Source organism: Protomyces lactucae-debilis (genome assembly GCF_002105105.1).
Source record: "Protomyces lactucae-debilis strain 12-1054 chromosome Unknown BCR37scaffold_9, whole genome shotgun sequence".
Classification (NCBI taxonomy): domain Eukaryota; kingdom Fungi; phylum Ascomycota; class Taphrinomycetes; order Taphrinales; family Protomycetaceae; genus Protomyces; species Protomyces lactucae-debilis.
In genome coordinates, this window is record NW_024468001.1 from 381,417 (window position 1) to 397,004 (window position 15,588).

Sequence of the window (15,588 nt, forward strand, 5' to 3'; positions counted from 1 at the left end):
CTTTGTAGAGTAGATGAGTAGAAGTATAGGACTAAGGATGGAAGTTCGTCGAGGCTTCCCGCTTCTAATCTACTGTCCAAGGCCCTCCCTCCCTCCCCACCTCCCTCGCTTACCCTCTCTCTCGGGCTTCCCTCCCCAGCTGCTGCTCTGCTCTGGTCGCTTCTGTCTCGTCGTCGCCCAAATGACGTCAAAATGCAATCTACGCAAGTCACAAATAGCTAAAACACACAGGCAGCGTACACTCAACGAGACCTCGCAGACCCAATGCCACTCTTACCAGCAAACAAGTGTTTGGGTTTCGTGTCTGCAATGTGACGATCAGACTCACTCGCACGAGCCATGCGATTCCGTTCACGCTGTTGCAAGCGCTGTACCTTTTCAGCACGCGTCCGTTCACCCACCGTGGAGAGACCGCCTTCACTGCGATCACGTTTCGGCAGTTGTGACGGTGCGCGTGAACTGGATTGTGCACGCAACACGACATCTTGGCCACGTTCGCGAGATGCTTCTGGACGACGACTGCGTGCGCGTGTCTCAATGGCTGTTGTATCGAGTTTGTTGGCTTGCATGGAGGTCTTCATATCAGAGAACTTTTGTAGACCAGCCGTACGAGGTAGTTGAGGTCGGTTCTTGAGGATCTTCTTGGACCTGGCGAGTCGCTTGAGTCGTAGATTCTTCTCTCGAATCAGAGCAGCTTTAGCAAGGATAGCCGTATCCCCCTCATCCTCCATCTCATCTTGTGAATTGTAGAAGCCTTCCTCCTCAAGCCTCTCCTCTTCCTCCTCAAGAGCCTGCAACTTCGAGGCAATGTCAGGGTCAATGTAATCATGAATATTCTTGCCATCCAACAATTCCGGCATGATATCCGCCTTCCATGCATCATTCTCCAGATCCCACTTCTTCTTGAGATCAATATTGTAGAGACCAGCACCGCCGTGCTCTGCTTCGATATCACGCTCCAGCTTGCGACGATCAGGATCTTGCCAATCGTATCGCTGCGTAATCGATGCTCCAGTGGGGATATGTGGCAATCGTGGTGTATCGTCTCTCGCTTGTGGTGTACTCAGATGGATCCTGTTCAAGACATCATTGATCTTGGAACCCTTCAACTTACTCTCAACACGAGCAGCAAGCAGCTTATCGCAAGCAGCGGCACGTACGTCCATGATACCTTGGTCATTGAAGCACGAAGATGTCACCATCTGGACACCTGTATCCAAAACACCCTGAAGGAGTGCTGCATTCGCCGCATCAAGATCCTCAGGCCTCATGACATCAATCTTGTTGACTACCAATAAGACTGGCTTATTGGCAAACAAGGGCTTGATGCTATTGAAGAGCTGAATCTGTGCAGCAACAGAGTAACCGCATTGTTCAGACAAGTCCATGAAATAGAGGATGCAAGCGCGTAAATGGGCAAGCGCCGTGATACTCTGCATTTCAATCGTATTCATCTCTTCGAGTGGATGGTCCAAAATACCAGGTGTGTCAATGACTTGCCAGCGCAGGTACTTGTAGTCCATGTGACCAACAAACAGACTCTTGGTCGTGAAGGCATATGGCTGGACATCGACATCTGCGCGGGTGATTTTATTGATGAAGGAGGATTTACCCACGTTTGGGTAGCCACACAGGATGAGGGTGCGTGTATTCGTATCAATAGCGGGAAGACGACCAAGATGCTGACGGACTTGCTCGAGGTACACGAGAGAATCCTTGGCACGACCACGCAAGATGGTAGCCATACGACCGAGAGCGGCGCGCTTGAGTTGTTTGCAGCGGTAGAGGGAGTCACCATACTTGATGAGCCTAACATAGTCGCGCGCCACTTGCTCAATCAAGTGCTTTGCAGTCGAGAGCTGCGACAGGGCGATTTTGAGATGATCCCTGTCGTAGAGGACGTTGAGGAGATCCTGATGAAATGGATGAATATCGTTCAACTTTGGGAACTCATCAAGAATGCTCGTCAACTTCTCTGAAAAGGTGTCTTGTGTGAACTTGATCTTGCGCGCATAGAAATCTCGGATGCGAGAGATCTTGAAGCCTGATCGAATGACTGTGGGTGTCTTGCGCTGTGTGCGGGACAGGACAATGTCGAGAAAGTCGCCCACATTGGGGATTGGCTGGATCTACGCCTGTCAGTGATGTGCTTGTGAGATGAAAGAATGGAGCCCTACCGCCTTGAAGCCTGTTGCACTCATGGCGCTTGCTGGCTGTCTGCTTCTTGTCGTCGCAGTCTGCTGCTGCTGCTTTCGTCTGCTGCTTGAGAAAAGAAAAAAAAGTTTTGAAGTTTCCCGCGACCAGACAGGAGCAAGCGGTAGAACTAGCTGGAGCTGTACTGCTGCTGCTGTAGTCTAAATCTATGCATATGGTCATCTAGTACCACGGATATTGAGTCGTGAGTAGGGCCTATTATATCGGCTCCTGCCCTATTCACCTGATTCAGCCCAGCTTGCTCTATCTCTTCCTGGTCGCTTGTCTGGTCCAAGCACTGAAAAGCGCGCTAGTCATGTCTATGTCATGTCTATAGAGTCTGCTCGTGCTGGCATATCCTCTATAGTCTAAGCTGTCATCAGCGCTTCTCCTGCCTTCCTGCGTCCTTGCTTCTCATACTTACAACATCAAGCCGCATTGGTCCATCTGGTGACGACGACGCGTACGCGTACAGTACATCGACCCCCGAGTCATCACACAAGCTGAGCATTGTACAACAGCTATCATGGACGACATGGATCCAGAGACAGTGAGGCTGCTTCTCCTTGCAGACCCGCGCATGATGTCTGAGCTACAGCGCGCTCAACCCTCTCTCGCACACGCAGCACAACATGACCCTTCCGCCTTTGCGCAACAATGGCGCACACTACAACACGGTCGCCAAGCGCAAGAGTATGAACGGCAGCGACAAATACAAGCGCTGAATGACGATCCATTTGATGTGGAAGCGCAGCGCAAGATCGAGGAGATTATCAAGCAAGAAGCCATCATGGAGAACTTGAATAACGCTGTTGAATATCATCCCGAGTCCTTTGGGCAAGTACACATGCTCTATGTACCGTTGCAGGTGAATGGACATCATATCAAGGCTTTTGTGGATTCAGGCGCACAGATGACCATCATGTCGCCGAAATGCGCAGAAGCGTGTGGTCTTATGCGGCTGGTGGACACACGCTATGCTGGTATGGCGCATGGTGTTGGTACTGCCAAGATCCTCGGCCGTGTGCATTCAGCTCAGATCAAGCTCGGGAGCCTCTTTCTGTCCTGTTCATTTACCATTTTGGAGGGCGATAAAGGACCTGAGATGCTACTGGGTCTGGATATGCTCAAGCGACACCAAGCTCGTATTGATTTATCTTGCAACAGTCTGTGTATTGGCGAGGAACAGGTGGCCTTTCTAGATGAGCATGCACTGCCGGCCAGTGCGCAACCGCCTGCTCCTGTGCCTGAGCCTCAAGAGTCGCTTGCTCTGGACAAGGTTCAGCAGCTTGAAGCAATGGGCTTCAGCAGGGCGGAGTGCATCCAGGCGCTTGAAGCGACGAATGGGTCTGTGGAGGAGGCTGCTGGCTTGCTCCTCTAGCGGGGTCTTGATGACTGCATGCTGAGTACTCATAGAAAGCAATAGCATCCCGTAGCTGCTGAGCACATCGCAGTGATCTCAAATTTATTTCAACTTCGCAACCTTCGCATGATTACCGCATGATCCTACGGCGCGCACTGGGAGGATGCTATCGATGCCGCTGCCTCATTCGACGATACAGCACAGACGACCGCGTCACCTTACACTCCCTCCTCCAAGATGCAGCCACACCCGCACAACGCACACTCGCATGGCGTGCATGGTCGGGCCTCTCACAAGATTTGCAAGCAACGCGCCATCAACTCCTTCACGCCATGCTGGGTGTCTTGACAACAGATCAAAAGCAAGATGCCCTCAGACTTCTGACTGTCCTCGATTCAAAACACGATGCGGATCAATTGGATGCAAAGCAACGCTTGTTCTATGGGTTTTGGGCGTATAGCGTGTTGGGCGAGACACAACGTGCTTGGCAATCTTTTGCAGGTCTGGATGCCCAGCTACAAGCGCGGCATGCTCAAACATTCATGAATCGAGTCGTTGAAGTAGGGGATTGGCTGACGGGCGTACGGATATGGCATGCTGTAGGTCGAGTTCGAGTGGATGAACTCCTCTTACTCATCCCAAATGTCGAGACGTTTCAATTTCTTGGTCACTTGCCGGGAGATGTGGCTGTCTTTCGGGAACGCATCAGACGTGAGGTGGTGGTGCATCTCAACCGCATCAACAAAACAGGTGCTGCCTATACGCTACTCAAACAAGCGTACGAGCAAGGAAGTCGCATCTCACAAGCGGAACTAGGAACGACCTTGTTCAAACTATCGCCACAGAACGTACTCACTCTATTTGATATGGCAAGTGGTCCATTCAATCATCGCATCTACATGGCTGCCATGTCAGCCTGTTCACAACTCGGCAAGATTGACCAAGCCAAACGCATCCTCGACCAGTATCTAGAGGAAAAGGCATATCTCCGCGACGTTCGGCCATCGCAAGACAACAAGCGTGATGCACTCACCCTCGTCATGTCTGGTTACGCGCGTCGTGGCCTCATTGATGAGGTCGAGGCGCTCTACACGCAATTCGATGGCGAAGCAGATGCATATATGCTAGGCACACGCATTCATGCTGCCGTCATGCAACTTGACTTGAATCGTGCAACTTCGCTCTTCAAAGAAGCGTCTGCCATGGTTAAACCAGATCGTGTGCTGTACAACATGCTCCTGCATATCCAATCGGATGTCATGGACGCAGACGCTGCGTCTCAAACTTTTTCCGCTTTGCTTGATGCAGGTTTTGTGCCGAGTGCGTATACCGCCTCCATCATGATTGACCTCTTTGCGCATAAACGCGATGCAGTAGGTGCACAGCGTGTCTTCGACGAAATGGAAGGACGTGGCGTTGTCTTCAATTCAGTCGTCTATGGCAGTCTGATGAATGCGTATGTCGAAGCAGGCGATACGACTGGTATGCGCATGGTCGTTGAGCAAATGCAGGAAAAGGGGATTCCACCAAACAGTAAAACGATGAATATCGTGCTCAAGTCGTACTTGCGAGAAGAACGACCTGTTGCTGATTCTCAAGCGCTTGTTGATGCCATGGAGAAGTCTGGTATTCAAGCAACAGACATCACCTTTTCACACTTTTTGCAGTCTCATGTCCGGCGAGACGATATGCGTGGTGCGGTCAAGACATTCAAGAAGATGCTTGATAGTGGCTTGACCCCCAACGAGTACCACTATACAATTATGATGCTGGGATTTGTCAAGATTCGTCAACTGGCAAGAGTAACGGAGTGGTATGAGGATATGCTCGACGCCGGCATCAAGCCTACATTTGCGACCCATGCAGTGCTCCTCAATGCCCTTGTTGAACGGAAAACGCGCGAGACGGTCCGTATCGCAGAGGGTATGCTTGATGCCATCTTGGCAGCACCTGGTCTTGACATTACCTCTCGTTTTGCTCCCAAATACATTGCTCCACCAGATGTGTATAACCCCGTCATCAAGGATCGTGCAATACGCATCGACATCAAGGGCGCCACGCGACTCTTTCGTGAATTCCTCAAAACGGTCGCTGAAACGACCTCTCGGCCGAATGTCCGCATGCTGACGTATATTCTAAAATGCTACGCATTGGCAGGCGAGACAAACGCCGTGAGGACCTTGTTTGTGGCTGCCAAAAAGGACGTGGATCGGATGTATCGTCTCAAACGTGGTCCACAACTCACGCAAGTGGCCAAAGGTGCTCGTTTCTTGCTCAGTCAGCCATTGACTGTCTTTATGAGCCATATGAAGCAAGATGGACATTATGATGAGATTGAACGTGTCTGGCATAGTATGCTGCTACAAGGCTACGCATTCGATGCAACAAATTGGAATTTGTACATTCAAGCACTGTTGGATGCAGGCAAGATTGAGCGTGCGTTTGCAGCAACAGAAACAATGAATATGCGAGTGTATCATAAGACGAAGGAGCAGCTGGCGGGTGCTGTGGCTCTACTGCAGTCTGGCAGTGTGTTGCAGACAGAGTATGGATTGGAGGAAGGTATTGAGGTCTGGCGTCGGCTTTCATCGCGCTTCCCGGTGACGTCGAAACTGGCCGATGCGACGACACCTGCGGAGGAGACACAAACAGCATAAAAAAAGGCATTTAGCATTTAATCATTATTGTACTAGCATCTCTGACGACTGCATGGAAGGGCCGTCGCTCAACTTCTATCGCAATCAATTGGAAACGGCGCTAGCACAGGTCGACCGATCCATTGAACTATGGGAAGAGCGGAGAGCGACATTTGTACTCTTGCTTGAGCAGTGGAAGGCTTTCCCTCAATTAGCGCAGAATCCCGTCGATGGTCTACGGCTCGACTGTATCCTCGTCTCTGGTTTTGAACAGCATGCTAATGGATAGTCCTGGACCAAGAACTACAAAAGCATCAAACGCAGCGTGGTAAATGTCAAGAAAACATCAAGAAGTTCGATGATTTGGAACGCCAGATGCGAGCATTGGCCGTGAACGATGTTCCAGTGACGGATGTACAAACCGGAGAAGAGTGTATCGATATTCGGGAGGAGTTGGATGACGACGACAATATCACATCAGTCAAATTGACGCCGCAACGGCATGCTGTGCTGGATGCTGTTGCCGCTGTTGAGCCAGCGCTCAAGGACTCATCTATGACAGAGCCTAAGGTGAACGGTGCGTCGAAGGAGATCCCACCGCAGCGGGAGAACACGAAAGTATCTCTAGTCGAGCCAAGCGTTGACGAGGAAGCTGCGATGACACCACCTGAAGGAATGCCCACGTTCACACTTGTGGCTGGACCAGATGGCCAAATGGAGATGGTAGCAGACAATGCAGGCATGGTGCCACAGGTTGCCATGTTCGACGACCTGCAAACCATGAATGAGATTTGCGAGAGTATGGAGGATGAGGAGGATTTGGAGGAAGATGAGTATGGACGTACTCGGGTGGAGATCCCAATACCAACGTCGCTTGAACGGAAAAAGAAGATTGTCTTTGCAGAAGAACTGCATCAAGGTCCATCTGCCGGCAAGCTCAGGCCTACGACGCCAATCCTTAAAAGACAGACGAAGTATCCCTTGCCTGACGAGGTACCGAGAGAAGCGATTGGCAAAGGCAAAGGAAACCTCGCTAACCTCGATCTGGATCCCGAAGATGGCGCCGAAAAGAAACCCATGATCATCAGACGGCTGACGGACGATGAGCTACAGGTGATTCGACAGAAACGTCAAGCATTAGGCAAAAAGCATAAACGTCGCAAATCTGCAGATCCTCAGCATCCCGTTCGTTCCGATTCATGGGATGAACATCAGCAAGACTTGCCAGATCGACCACAGACTGCCATTGGAGATGCGGATACCAAGGAATCAAAAGTGGCGAGAGCAAAAGAGTTGCTGGCTGCTCAGAATGATATCGCTTGGGCCAATGCGCCCATTTCACCAGATGATTCGCCTCAAATCAGGCCGACTGTGGTTGCGCCCAAACCACGCAAGCCGCCGACACCAGAACGTCAAGGCTCGTGGAATGTTAATATCCCATCGCCACTTTCACAGTCTACGGTTCCATCGCCTGCCAAAGAAGTGGCATTTTCTGAGACTGTCACTGCCAAGCTTGCTCCGTTGGCGGATGAGGTGGTTGTACCGACTGTTGTTGAGCGACGAGAGCGGAAGAGACCGCCTGCAGATAAGCAGCCATCGCGACAGTCTTCTATTGATCCTATGGTCTTATCACCGACTCCACGCTCTCCGCCACCACAAGATCGCGAGCGTGGTCCAGTGACAACTGAGGGACAAGGCAGTGTCTCTCACTATATGGTACGCAGTACGGCCAAATCACCACCGCCACATATTGCAATTCATGATCTTCTCGGTGATCAGCCTGCGGAAGTCAATGATGCTGTTCGAGGAGAAGCCTTGGGTTTTGTTGAACCACAAAAACCAGCGCATCCAGATGAGATTCTGCCTACATCAGTCAAAGACCATCAAGTCATGACGGACGGCGTTGTTGAACGGAACGCGATGCCAATACTCTTGTCAGAGTCGCAGCAAGATGAGGCTGACTTGGCGATGCACAAGAAGGAAGCAGCACAAGCCTATCACAAGCTTAGGTCACGCATGATTCAAGCGCAGGGCGGCTATATTGAACAGGAGGAGGAGGTGGAGGATGTTCCGCTGGAGGAGAAGCCAAAAATGAGCCGGTTCAAAGCCGCACGCTTAGCAAGAACGCAGTGAATAACGAATGGTGCAGAATGCTTGTATCGATTGTAGATTAGTGTTTCAGATATTGCCTACTGCCAGCCCATCTGAAAATTGCATAAATTGTATATAATTCCATATTGGACTTAAGATTGTGGCGAGTCTATTGCAGCTTTGGCCGAGTTGGTTATGGCGCCACGTTCAGGTCGTGGTCTCAGCAATGGGGCAAGGGTTCGAATCCCTTAGGCTGCATGAATTTTTTATTTTCTCGTCAGCTCTCGGGACTCCGCATGCGTCGTTCAAGTACCGATGGTCAAGACATCGCCGTGAGTCAAGTACCTTGAGCATCTTGCCTGACCCAATTTCGTCTGAAGATTCATGTATTCTCCTGACCTGCATCTATTTGCCGTTGCCCGTCACCAGGAGTCGCGCAATTGAACTTTCGGCGCGCGACAGGAAAACAGCAAAAGTGAAATCTAATCAGACTCAACCAACTAGCAGGCTGCCATGAAGTGGATCTCTCTTGTCGCTGCTTTGACACAGCTTGTGTCAGCACAGTCATCTACGTCTGCATCGACTGGACTGTCCCCTGATCCCTCAGCAACGGCATCAAGAGCATCAGCAGCAAGTGTCACTCCTTCATCTGCAAGACTCAACGCAGTACCCTCTTATGACGCCAGCCGCAAATCAGTGGTTTATGTGACCAAGACGGAAGCTTCCACATCGCAAGGGACACAAGCGCCTAGCAATAGTTTCCTGGATTGTCCTGCAGGCAGTGCCAATATGACGGGTCCCTTCTGTCTGCCTCTCAACGGCACCCAGCAAATCAAAAACAAAGAGTACAGCGTTACTTGGGATAGTTCCTTTGCGCCGAATTGCTCAAGTGTCTATGTTGCGCTGCTCTATTATGGCAACGAGGCCGGTCAACTCGTGACATCGACTTCTACAAGCAATAGCTTAGGTTTCTGGAATTACACGGTGCAGGGTAGCTGGTTGGAGAGCAAGAGCACGCAAGAGGTGGTCTTCCAGATCTTGCCGTATGATTGCAGCGGTGATATTCCAGCACGGCAGAATGGGCCCATCATTCAGCTACGCAACAAGGTCGAAACGACGGTTGTGTCGTCTGCGATGCCCAAGGACCGTATCCTTGGATTATCTATTGGCTTGCCTCTTGCACTGTTGGCCTTCTTGGGGACTGTGCTGCTTGTCTTTTGGTGGAATAAGCAGCATCGGCAGATTCCGCAGTTTTCACGTAAGCGTCGTGGGTATACAGGTCGCAAGGAACGCGGTGTGCGACTCCAGGAGATGAACCCGGATGCCGAGTACCGCGACTAGTGCTTGTTGCAGGTATAGCTTGGTGTAGACACTGTCAGACACACATAATCAATGAGTTACACTGTTACACAGTAGTCATCACTGGCACTCGGCCTCCCGCCGCTCTCTGCCGAAGAACTGTCGCCCGCGGGTGAAGTGTCCCCGGCCCCCGGAAGTTTGCATGTGAAGCGGACAATTTGCTTATTAGATCTCGATCCCCCCGCGCTTTTCCTCTCTTCACTGCCTACTCATCACGCGCTACTGCTGCCATGTCCATTCGTCTAGCTCGTGCTGCTCGTACTGCTCTCGCTGCACCCAGGCTCATCCGGTCATTCAGCGTGGCTCGCATCGCTCGTCAGGAAGATGTCGTCCCGGGACCTCTGTTTGCATTGACCGAAGAGGAAGAAATGATGAAGGACTCTGGTGCGTTCTTCTATATATACAATAGTACTGGCTAATCCCTTTCAGTGGCTCGATTCGCTCAGGATGTCGTGGCGCCCAAGGTGTACGAAATGGATGAGAAGGAAAAGATGGATCCAGCCATCATCAAGGGTTTGTTTGATCTCGGTCTCATGGGCATTGAGACATCAGTGGATCATGGTGGTGCAGGTGCTTCCTTCACCTCTGCCATTGTCGCTATTGAAGAACTTGCTAAAGTCGACCCAAGCGTGTCTGTCATGTGCGATGTTCACAACACACTCGTCAACACGGTCCTGCGTAAGCATGCGACCAAGGAACTTCAAGACAAATATCTCCCTCAACTCTCGTCAGAGAAGATTGGGTCATTTGCATTGAGTGAGCCAGTTTCGGGATCCGATGCCTTTGCGCTCAAGACAACAGCCAAGAAGAATGCAGATGGCGACTACATCATCAACGGTGGCAAGATGTGGATCACCAACGGCGGTGAAGCAGAAATCTTCCTCATTTTCGCAACAATGGACCCATCCAAGGGTTACAAGGGCATCACTTGCTTCCTTGCCGAGAAGGAGTGGGGTGTTCAAGTTGCCAAGAAGGAGATCAAGCTCGGTATTCGCGCTTCCTCCACCGCAGCCATCAACTTTGATGACTTGAAAATCCCAAAGGAGAACTTGGTCGGAAAGGAAGGCGAAGGCTACAAGATCGCCATTGGCATCCTCAACGAAGGCCGTATCGGTATCGCTGCACAAATGACAGGTCTCGCGATGGGATCTATGGATAAAGCACTCAAATACTGTTTCTCTGACCGTAAACAGTTTGGTCAGTACATTGGTGACTTTCAAGGGATGCAACACCAATTTGCCGAATCAGCCGTTGAGCTGGAAGCTGCACGTTTGTTGACGTACAATGCATCGCGTCTCAAGGAGGCGGAAATGCCATTCGTTAAGGAAGCAGCCATGGCTAAGCTTTATGCATCGCAAGTCGCACAGCGCGTCAGTGGCAAGTCGATTGAATGGATGGGTGGAGTTGGCTTCACCCGTGAACTTGGTATTGAAAAGTACTGGCGTGATAGTATGATTGGCAGTATCTACGAAGGTACTAGCAATATTCAAAAGACCACTATTGCCAAGTTCCTCGCGGCAGAGTATCGTAAGTAGAGTAAACATAGCCATAGCATTGCAAATAGGATAAAAAAGGTTATCATTTGGAGACTGAATGTCTGCCCATTGCAAGCGCCGCAACGAGTGAACAGAGCCCGGCACCGCCATAGAGATAGAGTGACGCATACCGTTGTGTATTGTGATAGACCATATCAAATGCAGGAGCAGCTCCAAGCCCAATAGGTGACGCTTGCGTATCAACAATGGTTGCATTAGCAGACGAGAGTTCCCGAGCAGCAGCAGCAAGTGCAGCAGCTACACTGCGATCCACAAAGATCTGGAACTCTCCTTGAAAAATGAGTCCGTACACGGACGTTCCAATCACAGCGCCCAGCGATGTGGCTAGATTCATCAAGCTTGCTGCAGCGCCAAATCGAGATTCAGGCACATACTCGAAAATGAGCGCCATGCCCATTGCAAAGGTCAAGCCAGCGCCAATGGAAGTCATGCTGTAGGAGAGGTGAATCAGGTAAATACTCACATGCTTTGAAAAGGCATAAAAAATGACACTGCCAAGGATTTGTAGGATGGATGCGATAACGCCAATGCCTTGCGCCCACCGCGGTCCCTGATGATAGAGTCTCGCAGCGAATACTGCGGCAATGGATCCAAGCAAGATGCTCGGTAGTTGAAGTGCCGCTGCTGTAAATGGACTATGGCCGCGAACGACTTCCAAGTAGGGTGGCGCATAGAATGTACCACTGACGATGAGCAACGCCGGTGAAATGGTAAGAATGACGAGGGACATGAGCATTCTTGGATGCTTCTTGATGGCATTCATAGGCAGCATCTGATTCTCCTCTGGCTGGCGAATTTCAGTGTAGATGAATGCAGCTGCCAAGATCGGGCCAAGGATGTAGCATGAAATCAAGAGTGGTCCCTTGAAGGAGAGCACGCCAGTGTATCGTCCACCGGTCAGAGGAAGAAGAAGAAAGATGAGGCTGGCAGAGTGCAGTGATATTCGCACAGGACACAGCTCCATCAATTGACTCCACCGCGCAGGCCGTCTTCTGAGCGCTGGAAACATAGCCACCATGGGTATAAGCAACCCCTGAATGGGCACACTCACCCAAAAGACCCCTCTCCAGGCTTGATTGACGCGCAGGGCAAGCAGACCACCAGAGACTAGCGGAGAGACCTTGATCATGATTGCATACGCACCGCTGATGAAGCCGAGATAGAAGGCCCGAGTCTTCTTGTCCGGACAGATAATGGCAAGTACCGTCGCATTGCCAACGATGATGCCAGCACGAGACAGTCCCACGAGGCCCTGGCCAGCAACAAGGACAATATACTGATTTGAAAGAGCTGAAACAATGCTGCCAACGATAGACAGGACCAGACAGATGAGCAGCAGCGCCTTTGGTTCGAATTGATCATACGCCTTTCCAAAAGCGACAACGCCAGTGACTTGTGCAAGAGCTCCCACCGTGCCCATCCATGAAAGCTCTCGTTCTGCATGAAAGAATGTAGCAATAGTCGTCGCTGCAACGCCAATAACTTCTGCTTGTAGGCCCGCGCACAGCATACATATGAGGAGCGTCGCAAGAATGAGTTTTGTCTGTCTCGGAGTGCAGAACCTGAAGGTAGCTTCATCGAGGTCGGTCGCTGCGGGTGTTACAGCCTCGTCCGCCTTCATAGCGAGTCGCCTGCAGCAGGAACATGACGGCTGCCAGTTCGAAGTGTACTCTGTGTGCTTTTCGTGCTGCGACGCGGAGTGTTCCAGGAGCAGTGCGCGATCCATCCTCGTCATCCACAACCAACACAACAGGATATTCAGCTCAATGGGTCTATTTGGCAAGAAGAAGGAGAAGCAAGTGACGCCAGAGCCAGAGCAGGTCACCCCGGACTTTAGTAACGTCCCCAGACCGCCTACTAGCACCAAGGTCGAAGCGCAGGGCACGGACTCTGGATTTGCACTCTATAAAGGTCGGGATGCGCCGCTGTCTGCTGATCCCTTAGAGGCAGCCGCCCAGCGCAAAGCACGCAAAGATGCAGAGATTCTAGACGCCATCTTTCAGGCGTTCGGGCGTATGTTGCCCACTTACGGCTCCAAGATGAAGTCGTTTATGCCGCTCACGACCAGCGATTATGCATTTAACGAAGGCGAATACAAGGATCGCTACAAGGACATTGAGCGGCAAGTCTGTGCACATATGGAACAAAAAGGCTGGAGGGCAAAGGAGTTCAAGATTAGAGACAGCAAGGAACGCAGCAAGTCTACACTGACCAAGTTCTATCCAGAAGTCAAGTGGGTTCGTGGCCACCGTTGTTTGCGTTTCAGAAGCTAACGGCAGCATGTGATGGAACCTGGAACGTTCAAGACAAAGTAGCGTTTCACAGTCAGCTAAAAGAAATCAACGTGTTCTCTTCTACCTGGCATGCATCTCGCCAAGGCTTCACAGCCGCCTCGTCCATTTTCCGTGTGGGTGCCCAATGTCAAAGATGAAGAAAAGTCAGATACGGGGACAGTCGTTGCTGATGAGTCGCCTGCCGGCGGTCGCTGGATCGAACTCTTCTATGACCTCTTCTTTGCTGGATCTCTTTCTGTCTTTTCGCGAACGCGTGAAGTAGCACGCACACGCGACCTCATTGACCTTGCTGGCTTCTTTACGATTCTGTGGTGGACTTGGTCCTCGCAGACCTTCTTTGATGTGCGTTTTGCTCGACCGGGACTCGCTGGGACATGGCTCAAGTTCGTACAATCATTCTTTTTCGTCATGTACGGCGTCTTTGAGCTCAAGTTTACTCTCTTCAACTACGAACACCACGGCGGCGGTATGGAATCTGCTCGCAAGCGTGCGAGTCCACGCATCGCTGCCATAGTCATCGCAGGCGTCTTTGTGACTTCACGAATCTTGCTTGCTTTGCAACACCTTTGGGTCGCTCGTCGCAGTAAGAGAGAACATCGCAAGTCGCTCAAAATTCTTGCTGGTTTGCAGCTCTTCTCTGGTGCGTTGTGGCTCGCCTCTATTCCTCTCAGCAACCGCATGACCAGCTCGGGCTTTGCTGCCATTCGTACTGCCCTTTGGTATGGTGGCATTCTCATTGAAGCAATTGGGTCGCTCGCTGTACGCGCTACAGCTCATGGCTTTGAGCACACCCATCTTAATGAACGATACGGCGCCTTGACGACCATCATTGTGGGTGAAGGCATCATCAAGCTCGTGTCTGTCCTGAAAGACATTCTTGAGGGCGTCAGCATGAATGCCAAGTCTATTCTAGCCGTCGCATCGAGCGTCACTTCTCTCGTACTTGTGTGGGCTCTCTACTTTGAAGGCTTCGAGATGCACGACAAGATCAGTAAAATCAGGGCATACTGGTGGAGCTATGCACATTACTTCTTTCACTTGTCGCTAGTCTTGCTGCTGGATGGAATCGTCTCGCTTGTGCTGTTTCAAAACTGCTATGCTGGCTCTCAGGCTTTGCTCGACTCGTCTCGTGAAGCGAGTGTCATGGCAGACTTATTCCAGGTCAGGCCTGGCAACAATACGCTGACGCTTGGCAAGCTGACCTTTGACTACAATACCGACACGACACACATGTATGCAGCTGGTACTGAACTCACGCAATCACAGTACGACTATGTTTACATGCAGCTCTTCCAAAGAGTCTTCAAGAGCTACGGCGTGCGCGTTTCGGAAGGGTACATGGAATTACTGGCTGAGCTTGCACCCGACGAGGTCAGCGCATCGACGCTAGAACGTAGTCTACGCATGCTTCTCCGACAATTCTTCGTCTCTGCGCAGTCTGCCTTGCTTGCGAGCGCTGCTGTCTTGCTGTTTATGATTCCCATTATGATTTGGCAGAATCGTCTGCAACCCGGCAACTTTTCACGCTTCTTCCCAACAGGAAGTCGTGGACTCATTGGCGCTGCCTTACTTGGCTTTGGTATCTTTGTCGATGCACCGGGCGGTGCCATCCTCGGGAAACTGTTGACGTCTGGCTGGCTGCTACCGGCACTGACGGTCGTTCTTGCAATAATTTACCTCATTGACCGATTGACGTGGAGCGTGCTACAGTATCTCATCTTTTAGTCTGGACGCGTCTTACATGACTGATGGACGCGTTTCACGTTAATAACACCATTGTCTTATGTCGCCCGCGCATTGTGCTCATTCAACTGCATTGTTGATATTCGTAAAGTGAGCACTTGGCAAAGTTGACAGCTGTCCGAGCCTGTCCCTGGCCTGGACTTGAATTTCGGCTCAACTGCGCCGAATCCGGATTTGCCTACGCCCAATTCGACGCCGCAAGCAGCCATTCGAGGGGAAATCCATGCTCGCGAGCGAATCAATCACCAGCAAAAAAGCTTCTCTTCCACAGAAACAAAATCTGACTCAAAATATGCCAACGAGCTTGACATATGACAGTGGACAATAATGTGTTGGCTTGAGCCAAGGATCCA

At 51.1% G+C, this 15,588-nt stretch overlaps 7 protein-coding genes and 1 non-coding gene across 8 annotated transcripts; 6 read left to right on the forward strand and 2 right to left on the reverse strand.

The window, feature by feature from the left end:
* Positions 1-97: 97 nt before the first annotated feature.
* On the reverse strand, positions 98-2,255 carry BCR37DRAFT_379634 (nucleolar GTP-binding protein 1). The gene is made up of 2 exons (XM_040869304.1): positions 2,178-2,255; positions 98-2,129 (listed from the first exon to the last, which is right to left on the reverse strand). Exons 1-2 carry the CDS (start codon positions 2,199-2,201, stop codon positions 243-245), a joined length of 1,911 nt encoding a protein of 636 aa, XP_040725490.1. The 5' UTR covers positions 2,202-2,255; the 3' UTR covers positions 98-242.
* Positions 2,256-3,693: 1,438 nt separating this feature from the next.
* On the forward strand, positions 3,694-6,213 carry BCR37DRAFT_392822 (uncharacterized protein; the record flags this gene model as incomplete). Its single annotated transcript, XM_040871206.1, has 1 exon — positions 3,694-6,213. One exon carries the CDS (start codon positions 3,694-3,696, stop codon positions 6,211-6,213), a length of 2,520 nt encoding a protein of 839 aa, XP_040725491.1.
* A 52-nt stretch (positions 6,214-6,265) lies between these two features.
* BCR37DRAFT_392823 (uncharacterized protein) lies at positions 6,266-8,325 on the forward strand (the record flags this gene model as incomplete). Its single annotated transcript, XM_040871207.1, has 2 exons — positions 6,266-6,440; positions 6,482-8,325. 2 exons carry the CDS (start codon positions 6,266-6,268, stop codon positions 8,323-8,325), a joined length of 2,019 nt encoding a protein of 672 aa, XP_040725492.1.
* Positions 8,326-8,454: 129 nt separating this feature from the next.
* Positions 8,455-10,025, forward strand: BCR37DRAFT_379637 (uncharacterized protein). Its single transcript, XM_040869305.1, has one exon. It carries the CDS (start codon positions 8,797-8,799, stop codon positions 9,622-9,624), a length of 828 nt encoding a protein of 275 aa, XP_040725493.1. The 5' UTR covers positions 8,455-8,796; the 3' UTR covers positions 9,625-10,025.
* BCR37DRAFT_t23 lies at positions 8,458-8,541 on the forward strand. The gene has a single exon. It is a non-coding gene; the product is annotated as a tRNA-Leu (tRNA).
* A 47-nt stretch (positions 10,026-10,072) lies between the features above and the next one.
* Positions 10,073-11,232, forward strand: BCR37DRAFT_379640 (mitochondrial acyl-CoA dehydrogenase). The gene has a single exon (XM_040869306.1). The coding sequence runs from the start codon at positions 10,116-10,118 to the stop codon at positions 11,175-11,177; it is 1,062 nt and encodes a 353-aa protein (XP_040725494.1). The 5' UTR covers positions 10,073-10,115; the 3' UTR covers positions 11,178-11,232.
* Positions 11,221-12,819, reverse strand: BCR37DRAFT_392826 (major facilitator superfamily domain-containing protein; the record flags this gene model as incomplete). Its single annotated transcript, XM_040871208.1, has 1 exon — positions 11,221-12,819. One exon carries the CDS (start codon positions 12,817-12,819, stop codon positions 11,221-11,223), a length of 1,599 nt encoding a protein of 532 aa, XP_040725495.1.
* A 403-nt stretch (positions 12,820-13,222) lies between these two features.
* Positions 13,223-15,488, forward strand: BCR37DRAFT_318178 (bacterial low temperature requirement A protein-domain-containing protein). Its single transcript, XM_040866970.1, has 2 exons — positions 13,223-13,426; positions 13,478-15,488. The coding sequence occupies exon 2, from the start codon at positions 13,562-13,564 to the stop codon at positions 15,215-15,217; it is 1,656 nt and encodes a 551-aa protein (XP_040725496.1). The 5' UTR covers positions 13,223-13,426; positions 13,478-13,561; the 3' UTR covers positions 15,218-15,488.
* Positions 15,489-15,588: the final 100 nt, after the last annotated feature.